This window comes from Rhagoletis zephyria, unplaced genomic scaffold (genome assembly GCF_001687245.7).
Source record: "Rhagoletis zephyria isolate East Lansing unplaced genomic scaffold, Rhagoletis_zephyria_1.1 Rzeph_scaffold_00003, whole genome shotgun sequence".
NCBI classification, from domain to species: Eukaryota; Metazoa; Arthropoda; class Insecta; order Diptera; family Tephritidae; genus Rhagoletis; species Rhagoletis zephyria.
The window spans coordinates 1,127,412-1,146,124 of NW_016157087.1; the positions used below are offsets into that span (position 1 = coordinate 1,127,412).

Sequence of the window (18,713 nt, forward strand, 5' to 3'; positions counted from 1 at the left end):
GTTCGACACTGTCAGTCATTCAACGCTACTAGAAGATATAGAGGCCTCCTAACTCCCACAGGGACTCAAACGGTGGTCGGGGAATTACCTGAGTGGTCGACACTCGTCAGTAATTTTCAGAGACAAAACTAGCAAGCCACGTAAAATTAAACAGGGGGTACCACAGGGTGGTGTCCTGTCCCCGCTACTGTTTAATTATTACATCTCAAAGCTTCCTCAGCCCCCAGAGGGTGTTAATATAGTCTCCTATGCTGACGATTGTTCGTTCATGGCGTCTGGGAATGGAATTGATGACTTATGCTCGAAAGTAAACGGTTACCTCTCCGAACTTTCTCGCTTCTTCACTGCAAGGAGCCTTGCCCTATCCCCTGCGAAATCCTCGGCAACCCTTTTCACCACCTGGATGAAGGAGGTCAGACTGCCACTGGGTATTCACGTTGATGGCGTAACAATACCGACGGTGAATAACGCGAAAATCCTCGGAGTTACCTTCGACAGTCTGCTCTCCTTCTCGGCGCATACAACCGCAATTGTCAACAAAGTACAGAAGCGCAACAATGTCCTCAAGTCGCTGGCCGGCAGCACTTGGGGCAAAGATAAAGAAACGTTGTTGGCAACATACAAGGCAATTGACCGGCCGGTTCTAAACCGCCTGGGACTAGCAGGACGCAGTGGATGAAGCTACAGACCTGCCAAAATACGGCACTACGAACAGCGACCGGATCCCGCCTGATGACGCCCCAACACCACCTACACTACGAGGCCTAGATGCTCCCAGTCAAGGAGNTAGGATGCCTCCTGATGGCGCCGCAACACCACCTACATGACGAGGCCCAGATGCTCCCAGTAAAGGATCATAACATAATGCTCTGCAAGTAGTTTCTTGCTGGGAGCCACAGACGTGGCCATCCCAGCGGACAGCTGCTCGCGGAAGAGCCCTCGCCACGGCACGTCAGGAGGCATCTTTACGAACTGACGGACGAGGTCCAGAGGTTTATCAACAACCTCTGGACCCGTCAACCTACCGACAGGCCCTGAACGGCATTCACAGGGAATCAGTCTCACGTTATGTAGACTCCCGCCCTGTGAATGCCGTTCTAGGCACACAACCACCGGACGTGGACGGGACAGAACTTTGTCTGTCTCGGGAGACCCGCACTACAAAGCCCAACTTCGCTCTGGCTATTGCAGCAGGCTCAACTCCTACTTGAGCAGAATCAGCGAGGATGTGCCCAACCAACGCCCGGCATGTGGAGAGTCGCCACATGATTCCCGGCACCTCTTCACATGCCCTGAGAACCCCACTCAGCTAACGCCCCTGTCCCTATGGACAGCCTCTGTGGAAGTAGCACACTTCCTGGGCCTCCCCCTAGCTGATTGAATTGACGACAACGTTGATGGCTGAACCGCACCGAACGGGGCTTAGTAGCCGCTACAACACCAACAACAACAGGACGCATTGGATGAAGCTGCAGACTTGCCAGAACACGGCACTTAGGACAGCGACAAGATGCCTCTTGATGTCGCCGCAACACCGCCTGCAGGAGGAGGTCCACATGCTCCCTGTTAAGGAGCATAACATAATGCTCTGCAAGCAGTTCCTGGCTACAAACTGACGGACGAAGTCCAGAGGTTCATCAAACAACATCTGGACATGACAGCTTAACGACAGGCCTTGAACGGCATTCACAGAGAGGCAGTCTCGAGTTATGTAGACTCCCGACCTGTGAATGCCGTTCTGAGCACACAACCACCAGACCTGGACGAGACAGAACTTCGTCTGCCTCGGGAGACTCGGACCACAATAGTCCAACTGCGCTCTGGTTACTGCAGCAGGTTGAACTCATACCTGAGCAGATTAAACGAAGCATCTCTTCGTATGCCCTCTAAATCCCACCACGCTAACGCCCCTGTCCCTATGGACAGATCCCGTCGAGGCTGCACGCTTCCTAGGGCTGCCGTTAGTAGAGAGAGATTGAGGGATTAACCGATCTGGGCGGGGTTATTGTAGCCGCTACAACAACAACAACAACGGTCCGATTTCGCCTACCAACCTACCTTGGTTAAAGAGCAATCACCAAATTTCGTTGAGATATCTTAATTTTTGCTTGAGGTATCGTGTACACGGACCGACGGACGACATGGCTTAATCGACTTCATTTTCATTCTGACCATTTATGTACACATTTGTCTATATATATCTCGATTCGTTTTAGCTGTTATAAACAACCGTTACGTGAACAAAGTTATAATACCCTTGTGCACAATTGCGCTCGGGTATAAAAAACACCAAATAGGGGACAATGTACCAGCAAAAAGTAAATAAACAAATGGACCACCTGTGGCTACTGGGAAAGTGATCAGCTGTTTCGTTCTTTGCGAGTTTTGTGTCCTCGTACTTCTGTAGATTTTTGTTTCTCTCAGAGAGCGAATGCTGCCAAATTCTCAAAATTTTTCCTGAAGGCAAATTTTTACTGAAGAATACGAGAACACTCCTTATGTATGTTTTGATGTCTTTACATGCATGTATTTAAAAAATGAAAGTTAAGTATTTAATTGAATTGTATTGCATCGACTAACAGATTCGGTAGGAGTTTCTTATACGTATGATCGAATGTTATTTAAACTAATGAAAATCCAGTAACATTTAATCTAAGAACATTATGTTTTAAATTTAAAAAAAGAAACCGTAATTTAACGAACATACTAGACTGCTTTTTCTCCGAAAATTGTTATAGATTTGTTTCCTTTTTCTAATAATAGTTATCTTAGATTATATCAAGATTAATGGAAAAACTGTAAGCAATAATAAAGACCGACAGTCGGGTCTACGTAATCGGAACGACCCAGATTTATATCTGGCCAAGGACTGTCACTCCAGCAACACTCCCCAAAAAGTCTTTGGGGAATTTGTATGCTGCTACAACAACAACAACAACCGATTAGTTAGAACATCTACATATCAACTATTCTTAGCCAGAAAAAAATTATAAAACAGCGATAAAATATGATCGAAAAATATATATCGTACAAATAACGATTATCAAATGATTCAAATGAAAAATTTTTCTAAATATTCAGGTTTATACATTAGTATGTAAACAAATGCTTCATTACTCACTCATCCGGGTTTGGCATTTCACGAATTTCTGCAAGAAAATATCACTTTTTACTTTATGCAAAACATTGGTAACATTGAATTAACATTATACCTGAATTCAATTGTTGATCTCGCTCATATGCAGCCCAAGCATCCTGCTTCTCTTGCTCGCTCAGCTCTTGCTCTACTTTGTTTTCTAGTAGACTATCATGTTCGTGATATTTATATACCAACTGCGGATAATTTAAAATTAAACTGGCTAAAATGCTATCCTGTGGACAATCGGGCATAGGCCTATTTTCATAGTCTGGTATTGCTAAGCTGTAAAATTTTTTAGTCTCAATATCTGTTTTTTTTTGTTGCCAAGTAATATTTTACCTATATAATTCAGTTAGTTCTGCCATACTATAATGTCGATCGATTTGTTGTTCATCGACAACTCTGAAGCTCATAGCTTGTTTAGTTACCGATCTCGAATATACTTTTTCTTCCATAGTGCCCTAGATATTCATAAAAAATTTTATGTATGTAGATAATTTGCGAAATCCGATATGTACACATTCGTATTGAGATCATACCATAGCAATCAACCGATAGATGTAGCAATTTTTCTTTTGACCCAGGCGGAATACTCGAAAAATATTTTGCTGATCATTAGATGGATTCCATGACGTGTCAAGTATGATAACTCTATTAGCACCGGTTAAATTAATGCCCTGTCCACCAGCTCTTGAGGATATCAAAAAAACACGTGCACGCTTATTGGAAAGCGAGTTAAATTGTTCAATCATCGCATGGCGAATCAATTTCGGCGTTTTTCCATCTAAGCGATAGTAGTCCTTTCCAAGTATCCAAGTGTTTTTCACTTGATATCCTTGTGACATTTCTAAGAGAAGTAATTAAAATATTATTCGTTCATATATTAATAATCAGGCTTATTGTTTTCATTGCATACTTAATTCGTTTAGAGTATCGGGATCCCTATCATTCATCTTCTTGAAAAAATATTCGACCACATTCAATACGGCTACAAAGGCTGAGAAAATTAGACTGCAAGCGTTTGATATATTTAAATTAAATAGTCTGTAATGAATATAAAACAATTGACTGCAAACCAACCATTTTTCCCCTTTTTCTTCACACATTCGTAGTATTTCGAACATTGTACGTAGCTTATTACTAGGTAATATAGTCTCCAAGTCTTTTTCTGCTAGTAAGCTACGCCACCAGTCATTCGTTACAGATATTACACCAGTTTGACTATCGTAAACATCGTCCGGTTGATCGTCGTCAGAATTTACGGCTGGGTTTTTCCGCGGGTCTTTTTTGTGCTTTTGCTGAAAAACGGTTACAGCTTATCAATTACTGCTCTTTTTTGTTTTGAAAACTTTACTTACAGCTGTTGCATTTTTCCAAGCGTCTTCCAATACTTTAGGATGTGTCCAAATCTACGAGTTCATATTATGAGTAAAAATTTTCAACTACTTAAATGGTTCATCTGGAAACTCACTTTTCGTAAACAGGTGTAATCTGTTATTAATCCTTTTCCTCTATCTTCTTTTTTGGATATTATATTTAATATGTATTCGTAAAGAATGGTCTGTAAATATTAATAAAAAGATATACATGAGTTTCAAAATATATTCCCTGGCATGGGAGCTGATGAGAAGGCTAGAAGTGGAGTTTACTCGGAATATATAGACACAACATTCGGGTTGTCATAGATCAGATAAAAACTATAACAAGCATTTACTATAAATTTAAAAAATAGGAACAGGTGAAAAAACAAAGCAATCTGATTTTTGTTTACTTTTTTCGTTTGATTTGAGAATACTTGGAAGTACGAGTATTATCGATACTTTTTTGCAAATATGAGTACAGGCATCGATTCTTTTTTAGAGTATTCTATGTGAGTATTAGTATCGATACTTTTCTAAAAAGTTCTATCACTACTCATGGCTCTCAACTCCCTTGGCAGACACAATAACATCAAGTTAGCTGGTTTCTGGCCACAGACGAATTTAGGGTAAAGGCGGCGCACTGTCTCGCTAGAGAAGCTCCGAGCTCAGTACAGAGTGGAACACTCTTAGGGATATAAATTGGCATAGTTCAAGAAGAATCCGTGAGGTAAAGAGTTCACTGGAAGGGTTTAACAAGCAGAGATTCCAAAGCTTAATTAACCTCCTAAGATGGAGGCTTACAATTCAAACAGGTATCCTTACAGGACACTGCAGACTAAGAAGATCTACATAAGTTGGGGATATGGTCAAATAATCTTTGACGATCCTGCAACTTGACAAGCGAGGCACCACTACGCATTCTCACCGGGTGTGATGCAGTCTGTAGAAGACGTGAGAGAAGTATAGGCTGGATGTGCCCACAGTTTAAACACTTGCACTCCCTATCCTTGAAGCCGATGTTAAAATTTCTGAATGATCTAGGCTTAGAAGAGGTGCTGTGAAGAGGAGAGTGCAGCATAGATCATAAGGTCGCAATGTACACCTCATTGTGATATCTAAACTAATGTCTAGTCTCGTAAAAACGTCCAACGGTGCCAAGCCAGATGATATCGGTGGCAAATCGCCAAAACGCAAAATGCAATAAAACCTATCCAGAACACTGTGAATGATCAGATTCCCTCAGTTGTTTTGTGGCCAGAGCCTTATGCAGATGGAGGTGTACATGTACTATATCCAAATGCAACACATGTACATGTAACACAACGTGCCATAAGATAAATTCGATTCTTCGGCCACAATGAGCTTGTAATCCCTACCAATTTTTCATGGTGTTGTGGCTTCGGCGTTCTTGCCGACATAAAATTATAGATAAACCGAGCGCTGAAAGCATGAAAAGCGCTGATTCTCTGAAAAGCTTGTAATGGTATTTTGAACTGATGGTATCTAATAGCGAGCCGGTGCCTTCGGATATACATATTATGTACATATACGTTCTGCACATAATATAAGCTTGGCAATATCTGGTTGAATTTAGTAACTTTCTTTCTTGTTTTGTTGGTTGTAAAATCAAATGTCGACAACGGAACAAAAATTCGGTTTTTGTTTTCCGGTGGAGTGCAATAAGGCCCGCGGAAATAACGCCCATGGGCTTTATTACGCAAAAAAAAGGGAAATAAAGCCCATAGGCGTTATTTCCTTTTTGAAGGGGAAATAGCTTTATTTCCTTTACGAAAGAGCAATAATGGCTGCGGGCTTTATTTCCCAAAGAAAAGGAAATAACGCCCGATTGATTTATTTCATAAAAAGGAAATAAAGCCCGTAGTAGTATTTTCTCTGGCTTTATTTTACTGAAACATTCCAGTTATGTATACAGGCATACATTTGCATAAAATCGAACGTATTTTAAACGAATTGCTCTCTATTTTTGCATACAGTGTAGTTCTGCGTTAAATTCCCTTCTGCAGTATACGCATAAAATCGAACGGTATTTTTGCCAATAACTGATAAGCGAATTATTGGAAACTAAAGGTAAATTGTTACTGTTTGTTTAGCCTTCATGCGATGCACATATTTGTTCTCAGCATCTTAGGTTTTTCAGAAGTGGCGCGCAAACGCGGACGTCCTCGCCATGACGCCAACGCGAACCGCCGCGGTTGAGCGCCAACAGGCTCGCTTTCCCCCCAACCCCCCCTCGTCATAACGCCGGAAAATTTTTTTGTTTATATACTTACATTATTTAAATCATATATGTAGTACTTCTATATTGCTAGTAAATTCAAAGTACATTCCACAACATGAGAGTCTCGATATATTCAAAAAAGAAAGAGAGATCCGATAAGAGAATATACTGAAACTGACATTTTGACTTTTCAAAATTCAGGAGCGGTTTAACCAATTCTTATTGAAAAATAGTTCACATGAAAAATTAACAAAAAATAAAATATTTTTATGAGAAACACGGCAGCCGTTGTGGTGGCAGAGGATAAAGGTACCAGTTACAGACGGACCAGTGGCATCAGTTGGCGTCAATAAGCACAGAACAGAAACGAATAGCGTGCTTTATTGGATTCGGTCAACTATCATATGCCACACAGCTTCATGTGGAAATAAGTTTTGTCTTATGGCGAATTCTTTTCTACAAAAACTGTTGCCTTTTCAATGCCCTCTCCTTAGTATTTATGCGTAGAGGCCACTGAGAAGGCAACATTTTTCGGTAGAAAAGAAAACGCCATTAGTTAGGAAAAACACCTCCTGTTTTCCAATTTTTCGGATATCGAAAAAACGAAGAGCTTCGAAGAAAGTCGACATATCGAGCCCTAACCGCAAAAAATGTAGAATTTGTTTTTTTCAAAACTTACTTCTTGAAGCAGAAATACTCTAGGACCTAGAGTCTAGTTGAACAAAAATCTGACAGAGAGTAACTAGAAAATGAAAGCAATTTTTTGCCGAAATGCCGATGCAGAGTAAGAAAATAGGCGCAAAGTATAATGCTTCGATTCCGAAGCGCCCCGAAAATGAGAAATTGCTCATTTAATTTTATTTTGTGGCGTATGTTTGAACTTAGGGTGTATGTCGAGAATTTATTTACACTTTTAGCGGTGATAGCAGTACATACACATCATATTCGCTGCAAAAAATTTCGAATTATGGCCCGTTCCATGCGTTCTTCAAGTTGTCAAGTCAACTCCGCACAGGTGCAAAGACAGTCTAAGAGCGTTTATGCATCAAAATTTAATTTTGAACAAAATTCGTTTGCGTTAACTGCGGTTTGAAGGAAACATGGGACCGTACAATTTTTGTTTGTTTGTTTAATTCTCTGAACCGCACCTGCTATGATATGGCATTGAGAGGCAGTCTGACGTTTGGCAACAATATAATTTTAATATCAAAACTCAAACTCACACACACATTCTCATTTTCAATCTCAAACAACAACAATTGTGAAGAATTTAATTTTTTTATTTTCAATTTTATATGATTTTAAAATGTTGGCAAACGTCAGAAAAAATCATGGCCGACGAATTGAGAGAATGAATTTACCCACCATGCAAAACATGAGAAATAGGCAACAATCGTCAATGGCAACAAATTGGCGACTCACCGATTTATTGCTGTGCTGACAAATCGGCAACATCACTTCGTTCATGTCAATTTTGAATAAATAAGTTCTCAAAAATTCAAAAATTCAAAAGAATAAAATTATTCCAAATATTGCCTGAAGCGATAAGAAAAGGACTCATTCAGGTAATAAGAAAACGACTAGCCCAGGCGAGTTGCCTTCGGCGGACGTTTTACAGCGACCGGTAATAGGAAATCGATTCGATGGCAATATTACCGGCAATAAATTTGTTTCCGAGGGCGACACGTTTTCTTATTGCCGGCAACAGAAATTGTTTGGTGGGTACCTTGTAATGTTTTTATCATGCTTCATTCTATGTAGTAGTTTACAAATATACCCAACAAGCATTTCAGTAAATGTTTTTAAAAATAACTTAAAGTAAGTTTGCTATAATGAGCGTTAAATAATCATTTTTAATATTAAGCTTATTAAACGTATTTTCAAATAAACCTTTAATAAGTTTTGAGAGCGAATGTTTATAAATAACTTAAACTTATAAATGAAATGCAAATGCCAACGACATGAAGTAGTAAATATAACATTTTTTCAATCGTAAAGGTGCTGGCCCAATGCAGGCTTGCTTTGCCTACTTCGCCGCGAGAAGTGTCAAAAATTATTTGGAATATACTAAAACGTATAAAGGCTGGCCAAATGACAGCTTTTCTTCACTTGCTTTAAGCGCCTCAATGTTTGAAATAGTCAAATGTTTTATTTGAAAACGTTTTGTAGGCTTTTGACAAAGAGTTATGTTCCTTTCAAAATACATAAATTCAAACAAAAATTTGCTTACTTAATTCAAAATAGTCACAGAAAATGCAGGTAATTCGAAATGAAATAAAATTGATTCATTGTTTCCATATTTACTTTTAACATATCGTTATCTTATAGTAAAAAGTTGCAAAGCCCACTTTTACANCAAAATAGTCACAGAAAATGCAGGTAATTCGAAATGAAATAAAATTGATTCATTGTTTCCATATTTACTTTTAACATATCGTTATCTTATAGTAAAAAGTTGCAAAGCCCACTTTTACAAATTTTACACGAGAGGAAAAAACTTTTTATGGCTCTTTTCTTCAAGTAAATCGCTTTTTTAAGTTATAGTTTTTTTAGTAAATGTAGATATAGATATGTATGTATCATTATTATCATTTCTTTTAAATACAAACATTATTTCGCATTAATGTAAAAATAAATCTGAAAGTTTTTGATAAATTTTTTAGAGTTTTCTAGGAAATGATTATTAACGTTAAGGGAACAGACATTGACTTTTCAACCAGACAGCTGGTTACTTTGACAGCGTTCCAAGCCACCATTCGGCCAAGCAAGTTTTTAAAGTAAATCAAAGCAAATTGAAGTCAGCAAGGCGCACAAAGCAAGCCTGCATTGGGCCCAGCGCCTTAAGTGACGTGTTTACATTTTTTTAAATATATTATTAAAAGAAAAAATTAAATAAAACCGATGCGGTAAAAAAATCCAATCCAGGATCCACTGCGCTAATCGGTTGAGCATTCGAGTCTTCAAATGATGAGTTCTCCTTATTCTTTCTTAGTTTAACATTCAATTAAAAATGTATTAAATTTTTTTCAGAAAAGTTCATCAATGAGAATGGCGGCGATGAAGCGGAATATGTAGCTGCATCGATGTCGTTTTTCCAATTTGCCAATAACTGCATGTAATTGAAAGCACGCAACAAGATGTAATAATTAACTTTTTTATGTTTAATTTTTTTAATTTTCCCTATTTATATTTTCGCGACAGTAGATGAGTCCGCCGCAAATTCGCATTTCGTTTAGTTTCTAGATGTTAAGCAATCTATGTATGAGTTTTTAATGAAATATCTTTAAATAAGGGTTATAAAAATTTTTATAAAAAGCTGTCCTTTGAAAATTTTTAGTAAGTTTATATTCATACGCTTATAAACAACTTTTTTTAACCTTTATTATAAGTTTACACTTTTACGCTTATAAAAAGCTTTATTTTGAACATTTATTACAAGTTTATATTTCTACGCTTATAACCACTGTTCCTTTTCGATTATATTACGCTTACTTTCAAGCGTTTTATAAACAAAAAATCAACGTTTTGTAAGCTTAATGTTTATAATTGAAAACTTAAAAAAAACTTTCTTTAAGTTTATTTTGCTTGTTGGGTGGGTACACGTATACTTCTACCATGATGCAATAATGAAAGGTGTTGAACGTTGTGACAGCTCGAAAGCGAACTACCTTAGGTCAATATTGTATTTTGGAAGTACAAGAAAAACGGGAAGAAAAAAGGCCTTTTAGTTGAAAAAGTACTAAATTTTATGCCTTCTCAACAGCGTTCCGATTATCTGAATAGGTATATACTATATGGCTTGGTAGTCTCATAAAGTTGTAGATAATTAAAATAATAAAATTAGGCGTTTTTTTATTCACAGGAATATGATAATATGCTTAACATTTTTGGGCTGATGAATACCCAGCTAGAACAGTAAGGCATATATAATTCCTTATATAAGCCGTATCACTAAGAAAATTATCCCTTATGAATTTGAAATGTTTCCCTTATATTGTACAGGCCAAATAGAGGAATTCATTTACGTGTGATATTTTGTCCCCCTCTTTCAAATGGGCTTCTTGTGCGCATATATCAGGTTTGATAGATGTTGACCATACTAATAATGCCTCATACTCAGTTTTACTAGATCAATTCGTGTTCTCGAGAAAAAAAATTTCACGGTTCAAAAATCTGAGTATAGCGGTCAAATTCTTTTCTCAAAATTTTGAAAATTCTTCGTTTTTTGGCCTATATTTGCTTTGTATGGTATTTGCCACAAAATATAGGCCAAAAACGATAAATGTTCAAAATTTGGAGAAAATAGATTTTTCAGATTTTTGGATCGTGAAATTTTTTTTTCTCGGAGAACACGAATTGATCTAGGAAATCTGAGTATGAGGCATTATTGGTATGGCCAACAGCTATCAAACTTGATATATTCGCACTAAGGTTTTTTTGTGTTCCACAGTGTTATATAAGGGATACTTTGAGGAATCATATAAACAATTATACATTACCCAAGTTCACGTACATCCAAGTTCGAGTCATACAGCAAGCTTTTTAATGTTTTATTTATTTGTTTTTGAAATTAACAATATATTTCAGAATTTATAATTAATACGTTGTGTTCATTTTAGTAAATCCACTTTGTTTTTTAATTGTACAAAATTTATTATATACATACAGTATCGGTCATATCAATAGCAACCCTATTTCAAAGTGATATTATTTCCCTCTCATGTTAATTTATTTCTAAGAATTTGCAATAAAAATAAAGCTCAATTTCTAACAAACCCCATATAAACCCAATTTTAAAACTTCGTAAAAAAACTACAAAAAATACAACAAATTTTCACCCAAAATTCACACTTTTTTCTCAGAAGTGTTAGAATTTTTTTGAGCACTCAGTTTTATAGGCCCTTCAATTTTAGTCTTATTATATGCAAGTTTGAAGTGGCTAAAAATTACCGTTGATTTTTTAGAATCGATATAAAAACAAATCGTGTTTAATCGTCTTCCATATACCGAAAAATGCGACTATATATCGATGGCTGAGTGGAATATCGACCTATCTCGGCAGCCAGGTCGAAAACACTCGATATCAGAAAACTTTACAACGCCCTATTTTAGAATTTGATTGAAAAATGCCCTATCTCAGAACTCGGTTCAAAAACACCCTATCTCAGCTGGCGATCCAAAGACGCCCTATCTCAGCACATTTTCAAAGTATTTCCATTTGAGATAGGACTTTTTCGACCCGAATAATAATAATAACATACTATATACATATCTAGTTTCAACATAAAAAAAATTATGTACACATCATTAATTGTCTATACATATCTAAGTCAATATATGTGATATATACATACATCTACATATCGTCGTTTAAAGTACAAAACCGTGTATCAAGATAATGCGAGGTTGCATAAATTATTTTCTAGAGAGTAAAAACACTCATATTTCAAAATGGTTATCTTTTTTTAAAAAGCAATCGCATTTTTGGCTAGTATATGATAAGGATTGAGCCCAGAACTTGTGTGAGCAAATCCAATTTTTAGCAGCAAATGTCAGTTACGCGGTTTCGTACTTTAAACCATGATAAAAAAATAGGAAGGTAGAACCGCTGAGAAGAATTTTTCAAATTCCTGACGTTTGCAAGCAATTTAATTTTAAAATTTTACACACAAACTCACACACACATTCCCATTTTCAATCTCAAACAACAACAACTTTGAACAATTCCTTTTTTTTACTCTCAATTTTATACGATTTTAAAATGTTGGCAAACTTCAAAAAAAAAATCATGGCCGACACAATGAGAGAACGGTTTTACCTTACTATGCTTTTATCATGCTTTAAACGACGATGTGTATATTAACAGGAACGCAGCAATCTAATACACGGGTGAAGCAGGAACGCAGCACAGCAGAAGCATACAAACAATCTGCAAATAAATGGCTTTTTAGGTTTTTAACACNCGGGCGGAGCAGGAACGCAGCACAACAGAAGCGTCCACAAAATCTGCGAATAAATGGTTCATTAGGTTTTGAAATAACAAAGAGCTGGTTCCAACTTACTTCAAAATATCTGCAGGATGATGCACACAATCAAATTCGGCCGCAGCTGCAGTTCACCAGAGAATGCTGCAAATGGAATGGTTCATCAATGAAGTCAAAATAATATGTTGTAACTTACGTGTATTAGCTCCTAATTACAATACCAGCACAGATCGGCCAGGAAAACACTAAGGAAATGACCTAATAAATGCAAAATTATAATTTATTTGTAAAATAATTCGGTTTTATTACAATACTTACCAAATTTCACGCAATTGGAAAACAAATGTCAGCGAATAAGAACAAAACGAACAACGAAAATTGAATCAATGTAGCTTGTTTAGAATTTTTTTTCTAATATTTTGGGAAATGTTCAGTGAAATTAGCAAAGAAACAACACAGTTTCTCCTAAGGTAGTTCAAGATGGCGGATTAGAGCGAGAAGTTGCCAACGTATAACACCTTTCATTATTGCATCATGCTAGCAATATAGAAGTATCACATATATGATTTAAATGCACTATATGAATGTACGATGATGAGTTGGGGTTCTTTGTGTACCCACGCCAGTGTTGCCACTTTGTAGGTAATTCCTCAAATTGTGAGGAATTTCGGGTTCGCTTGAGTATTTCTTGAGTATTTTTTGAGGATTTTTATTTTGAGGAATTTTCTCCCAATATATTTAAAGAGCGAAATGCAAGTGGCTTGTCAAACATTCTTCAAACCTAATTTTTCTATTTCGCCATGCACCATGCAAACATGAATCGTTCAAACAAAGAATTTTAGTTTTCTTCCGGTTCAAAATGTAAAAGGGTTTGGTTTTCTTCGATTTTTCTCTCTCGCGTCCTCATTCCGTTGCGAATTAGATGATTTTATCATACACAACGTAAGCGGTTTGATCAAATGTAAACATGGCGGCCAGAATATCAAAAAATTTTAATTTTTTTTTACATTTTCCTCAAACGGCTTACGGCCTGTCAAACCTTCAAAAACCCCCATACACAAGATAAATAGCTTTAAGGAAAGGAATAATTCGCTTGGTTTGTCAAGCCGCTTGTGTGGTGTCTTTCGCTCTTAAGCACATCTGCATTTGCTGCTAAATATTTTAAATGTTATCGATAATAACGAATGGAGAGAACACGCATTGTTCGATCATAAGGATATTCATATTGATTCCTCATTAGATCCAGAAAATTATGAGAAAAGCTTTTGAATTAAAAGATTCTTCAGGTTCATATAAGTTTCCCAATTAAAAAAATATATATCTGCATTACTAATATAGCCCTTTTCTAATGCTTTAGTAAAGTATATTTAGTACTTTAAAAATGTGTAGGACTGACTTGAGGACCAGATTGAGCACTAATATAGTTGCATCAATATTATATACAAACCAAGACATAAAAAATAACGGTAATACTTTGTTTGAACCGCCAGAACAAATATACCAATTAAATTGGAGAATGAAATTAATTTTTATACTAAGTACCTGTAAATAGTATGCAGTACACAATACTCATATCTGTAATAAGAAAATTTTAAGAAATTTGTTCGGATTTTGAGGATTTTTCGTTTGTTTTTGAGGAATTTGGTAATTTTTTTTGTGGCAACACTGAACCACGCCGCTGAAATACTGTGGTGATGTGGATGACGCACGAAAATTTTCGCGAACAACAAAAATTAGTAAAGGGTAGAATAATATAAATCAGTCGTGGTCGAGTGGTTTGTGTGACATCAAGGCACACACCGCCAATCGGAGGGGAAGCTCGGCCAATCATTTTAAACTTTGCACATATTGCTTTGCAGAGCACAGCAGGCGTCTAAATGGCAATTCAAGCATTTTATGTCCAATTTGCCGTCAAATTATTCGACAATCCACGAAAGTATTTATTTAACTTTTTACTTTTTCATGTACCTTTTTTTGTTGCTGAAACTTTGAATTATTTAATTCTCATACACATGTACATACATACATACATACATATGTATTAAATATATGCATTGAAATTTGTTAATTTAAATTTCTTCGTATAATAAAGGAAAATAAATATTGAGTTCAATGTTATCATCTTAGTTAGCTTTTATTTCGAACAGGGAGTTTTGAATGTACATATTTTAAAATTGAGACAAGAGCCACAATAAAGAGGAAATAACGCCCGCGGGCTTTATTTCACTTTTTAGGAAATGAAGCCCGCGGGCGTTATTGCCATATTGAAAGGGAAATAATGCGCACCGGCAAAAGGCAGTAAAGCCCGCGCGCTTAATTACTTTTTCGAAAAGGCAATAACGCCCGCGGGCTTTATTTTATTTTTTTTTAAGGAAATAAAGCCCATGGGCGTTATTTCTGCAGACCTTATTGCACTCCACCGTGTTTTCCGTATGCAACCACATGTCCCAATGCCCATTTTTGTGACCAAAACTAATTTTTTACATGTGTTAACACTAGGGATGTCAATTTTCGGGGTTTTGTCGATCCCGGGATTTTCGGGATCTGAAAATACAATCCCGGGATCCCGGGATTGTCCCGAAATTCCGGCAGTTTTATTAAAACGGTGTTGCAAACGCGTAAAGCGCAACCAGTGATCGGACTTCAAAAAAAATTTGTGTGGTAGAATCTAGAAAAAAATGTGGTAGATTTCAAAGAAATGTGGTAGATCTCGGGTTCTGGATCAAACTTTGTACAAAAATTTAAAAATTCTGCAAGGTTTCACCAAAATTGCAAACATTTTAATAAGAATCTACAAAAAAAAAGATCTAATTTTAGTATAATAAAGTACAAGATTGAATTTGCTAAAAATTGCGTTGAGTTTTTGCAATTTTTTCCTTGACAGTGTAAAGGAACTGCTTTATATCAAGATATTTTTCAAACATATTTTGAGAGATTTCTGCAACCTTGCGGAGTGCTGCTAGGTTTTCTTTCTACCACATCACGATGTAGCTAATACAAATGTGGCACTTTCCAGAAACCTCTACTTGGGATTCGGCGGTTTTGACAATTCTCAAGTAAAAGTAAACAACGCCTTAGAAACTNACACTTTCCAGAAACCTCTACTTGGGATTCGGCGGTTTTGACAATTCTCAAGTAAAAGTAAACAAGCCGTAGAAACTTTAGATGCACTGACATTTGCTAATACTTGCACAAAAATCGCCGTTTTTTAACATTTTCGCAATTAATTCTTTTTACAAATCATATATTTTGCAATTCAACACAATAAAACCACGTTTCCTCTCGAAAAATTTATTACTGAGAAAACTTGCTATGATATATATATTATATATTTTATCCTCCCATTCCGCTTTGCTGTAAGTATTTAGTGTTGGACCATTTTTGCTCTTAAAAATAAGAAAACTATGTCTATCAAAAATAAAACTACTCAAAAACGCGAATATGTGGTAGATTTCAGACCTTGTGTGGTAGATGCACAAAAAAGTGGCAGATCTACCACAATGTGGTAGAAGTCCGATCACTGAGCGCAACCAATGTTGCAAAAAATGCTTGTTTTGCCCTTGAGACGGGATATTTGTAATAAAAATTTAATTGGCTAACAAAAAAATTGTTTCCAGCAATCCCGGGATTTAAATCGACTAATCCCGGGATATTCGGGACCTCAAAAAGACCCGGGATTGACATCCCTAGTTAACACCATTTTAAAACATGGGAGGGATAACTTTGTTTTTATAAAAAGCCGTGTAGTAACATTCAGTGGTCAAAGTCTACTTATTTTTGTACAATTGAAAATTCAAATGAGTGTGAATTATAAAGCGTAAATTTTAAGTGCTCTTATCAAAATATTAGAACTCATTCTTAAAAAACGCTGGTATTGAGACGAAAGCTACGAGTGAGTAGATAGTAAAGATGTGTGCTAACAAGATATTGCTTTTCTTTGGGTATAATATCTAATTTTTCTTAGCTACCTAATAATTATTAGAATTTTCTTAAATGTTAATTTAACATAAGCTTAGGAAATTTTGGAATATAAGTATTGCATCTAATGCCACCATATTTTGTGTTGTGATAGTGTCAGCTAAGAACTATTTATCGTTTGGAGGGGAGAAATCAAGAAAGATAGGAAACAAACGGCTGTTTACAACTTTGTTGATGCTAATGTTGCTTCTTTTAACCAAATTAAGGCTTTTTGGACTTTAAATTGAAATTGGCATAATTTGGAAACATTTTTCAAAAATTGCCACTTTTTAAATGGAGTATATAACTGAGTGTCATTTTGTTATTCTTTCATACGAATATTTAAAAAAACTACACTTTATAAAGTTAAAAAGAGACCGCTTTAGACCTCTCGGCCGTCAAGGATTGAAATATATATATATATTTTGACGTAGAATACGTCTTACCCTAAGATATGGAGGCTATGCTGAAATGTTGTAGTTGTAATTTTTAGAGCTTCACGAAAACGCTTATTGCACGAGAACTAATGAAGCGATTTCAAAGAAAAGTGTGGCATTTCAAAGATAAAATTCCAAACCTATTGACAGATACATTTCTGTAAGTAACCGATTCGACGTCTGTCCTAGAAACAACGGTAAATATTGCCTTATTTTGGGGTCAATTTTGAGCCTTTAAAGTGCTCCAGCAGCTTATGATTTGCAGATATAACTTTAATTTTCGGGATATAGATTCTTTGGAGCAATAGAAATATTATCGTGTACAGATTTTATATAAATTCAACAAATATTGAGCATTTTAAGGCAAAAAATTAATGACAAAATTTGCAAATGTTTTTTATTACCAAAACGATTGAAAACCGCTCAAATGATTTTGTTTTTGTTTTCTTTAATCAAAAAGTCAAGAGTTTTCCTTTCGTTTGGTATATGGGAAGTATTGGTTGATATCTTCTAAGTATGTTTATTTGATTCAAATATATGGGCATAAATGATTTCCCATACAAAATCACTTCGTCATTGTTTTGCAAACACGTGCATGCGTTGGAAGTCAGGGAAGGAGACAAAAAGTATGTATGTCTGCGCAAGTACATATGTATTTCGGCTTTTAATAAACAGAAGGCGCAATATTTACAACCAAATCGCAGCGTATGTACATATGCAAATACATACATACGTACATATGTTGATAGCAGGTAATGTGGATTTTTTAGTAATCTATGTAAGTATGTCTATACATATTATTTATGTACACACATATATGTATGAACACAAGTATGCATAATACGCGAAAACTTTTTGAAGAGAAACAACACTTAGAAAGACCAATCCAAGAATAAAAGTAAAGGTGAGTACGTACATAGATAAAGAAAAGGATAAAGGCAAAGGTAAATATAAAAACAACAAGTAAGAAAGTCTAAGTTCGGGCGGAGCCGAACATTAAATACCCGGCGCAAGTATTAAATATATGTTTTTTCACCTTTCCGACCACCTTCCGCTAGATGGTAATCCGGAGTGTATCAATTTTGAGTAAATTAGCCTCCTTCAATTTCGAAATATTGAAGTTTCAAGCATTTCTGAAATTTACCGTTATATGAAAAGCAGCCGTAATTTTAGTCCGATTTCAAAAATTTTCAACGTTTTCCTTTTATGTGGCAAGCACAATAACCACACCAGTATGGTGCAAATTGGTAGAACGGTTACCGAGATACATATATGTGATCATAAGTGGGCGGTGCCACGCCCATTTTCCAAAATTTTACCATAAACGTATTTCTTGGTAAAGAATTGTTGCAAGCATCAATTTTGAATAAATTAGCTTCAATATTTACTGATTTATCGAAGATTTTGTATTTCTCTAAATTACCGTTATATGGGATGTGGGCAATGACCACATTTTAAAAAGTTTCGGCGATTTTTTATGCTGTTCAGCCGTTTGCTACGTTGTACCAAGGTTAAAAACTGTGCCAAGTTTGGAAGAAATTGGTGCAGCGGTTACCAAGATATACACATGTAACCATAAGTGGGCGTGGCTACGCC

General features: G+C 36.1%; 1 protein-coding gene and 1 long non-coding RNA gene across 3 annotated transcripts in view; both read right to left on the bottom strand.

The window, feature by feature from the left end:
• LOC108370294 (transcriptional regulator ATRX-like) overlaps positions 1 to 18,713 on the bottom strand; it is a 91,834-nt gene that overhangs the window by 34,038 nt on the left and 39,083 nt on the right. For both annotated transcript variants that reach the window (XM_017625641.1, XM_017625713.1), the window contains 8 exons: positions 4,611 to 4,700; positions 4,498 to 4,548; positions 4,220 to 4,437; positions 4,056 to 4,150; positions 3,679 to 3,986; positions 3,479 to 3,600; positions 3,213 to 3,421; positions 3,122 to 3,149 (listed from right to left, as the gene is read on the bottom strand). In XM_017625641.1, the coding sequence (XP_017481130.1) occupies positions 3,122 to 3,149; positions 3,213 to 3,421; positions 3,479 to 3,600; positions 3,679 to 3,986; positions 4,056 to 4,150; positions 4,220 to 4,437; positions 4,498 to 4,548; positions 4,611 to 4,700 (1,121 nt within the window). The remainder of the gene's footprint in view (positions 1 to 3,121; positions 3,150 to 3,212; positions 3,422 to 3,478; positions 3,601 to 3,678; positions 3,987 to 4,055; positions 4,151 to 4,219; positions 4,438 to 4,497; positions 4,549 to 4,610; positions 4,701 to 18,713) is intronic.
• On the bottom strand, positions 12,703 to 13,261 carry LOC108370445 (uncharacterized). The gene is made up of 3 exons (XR_001848641.1): positions 13,042 to 13,261; positions 12,920 to 12,981; positions 12,703 to 12,867 (listed from the first exon to the last, which is right to left on the bottom strand). It is a non-coding gene; the product is annotated as an uncharacterized LOC108370445 (long non-coding RNA).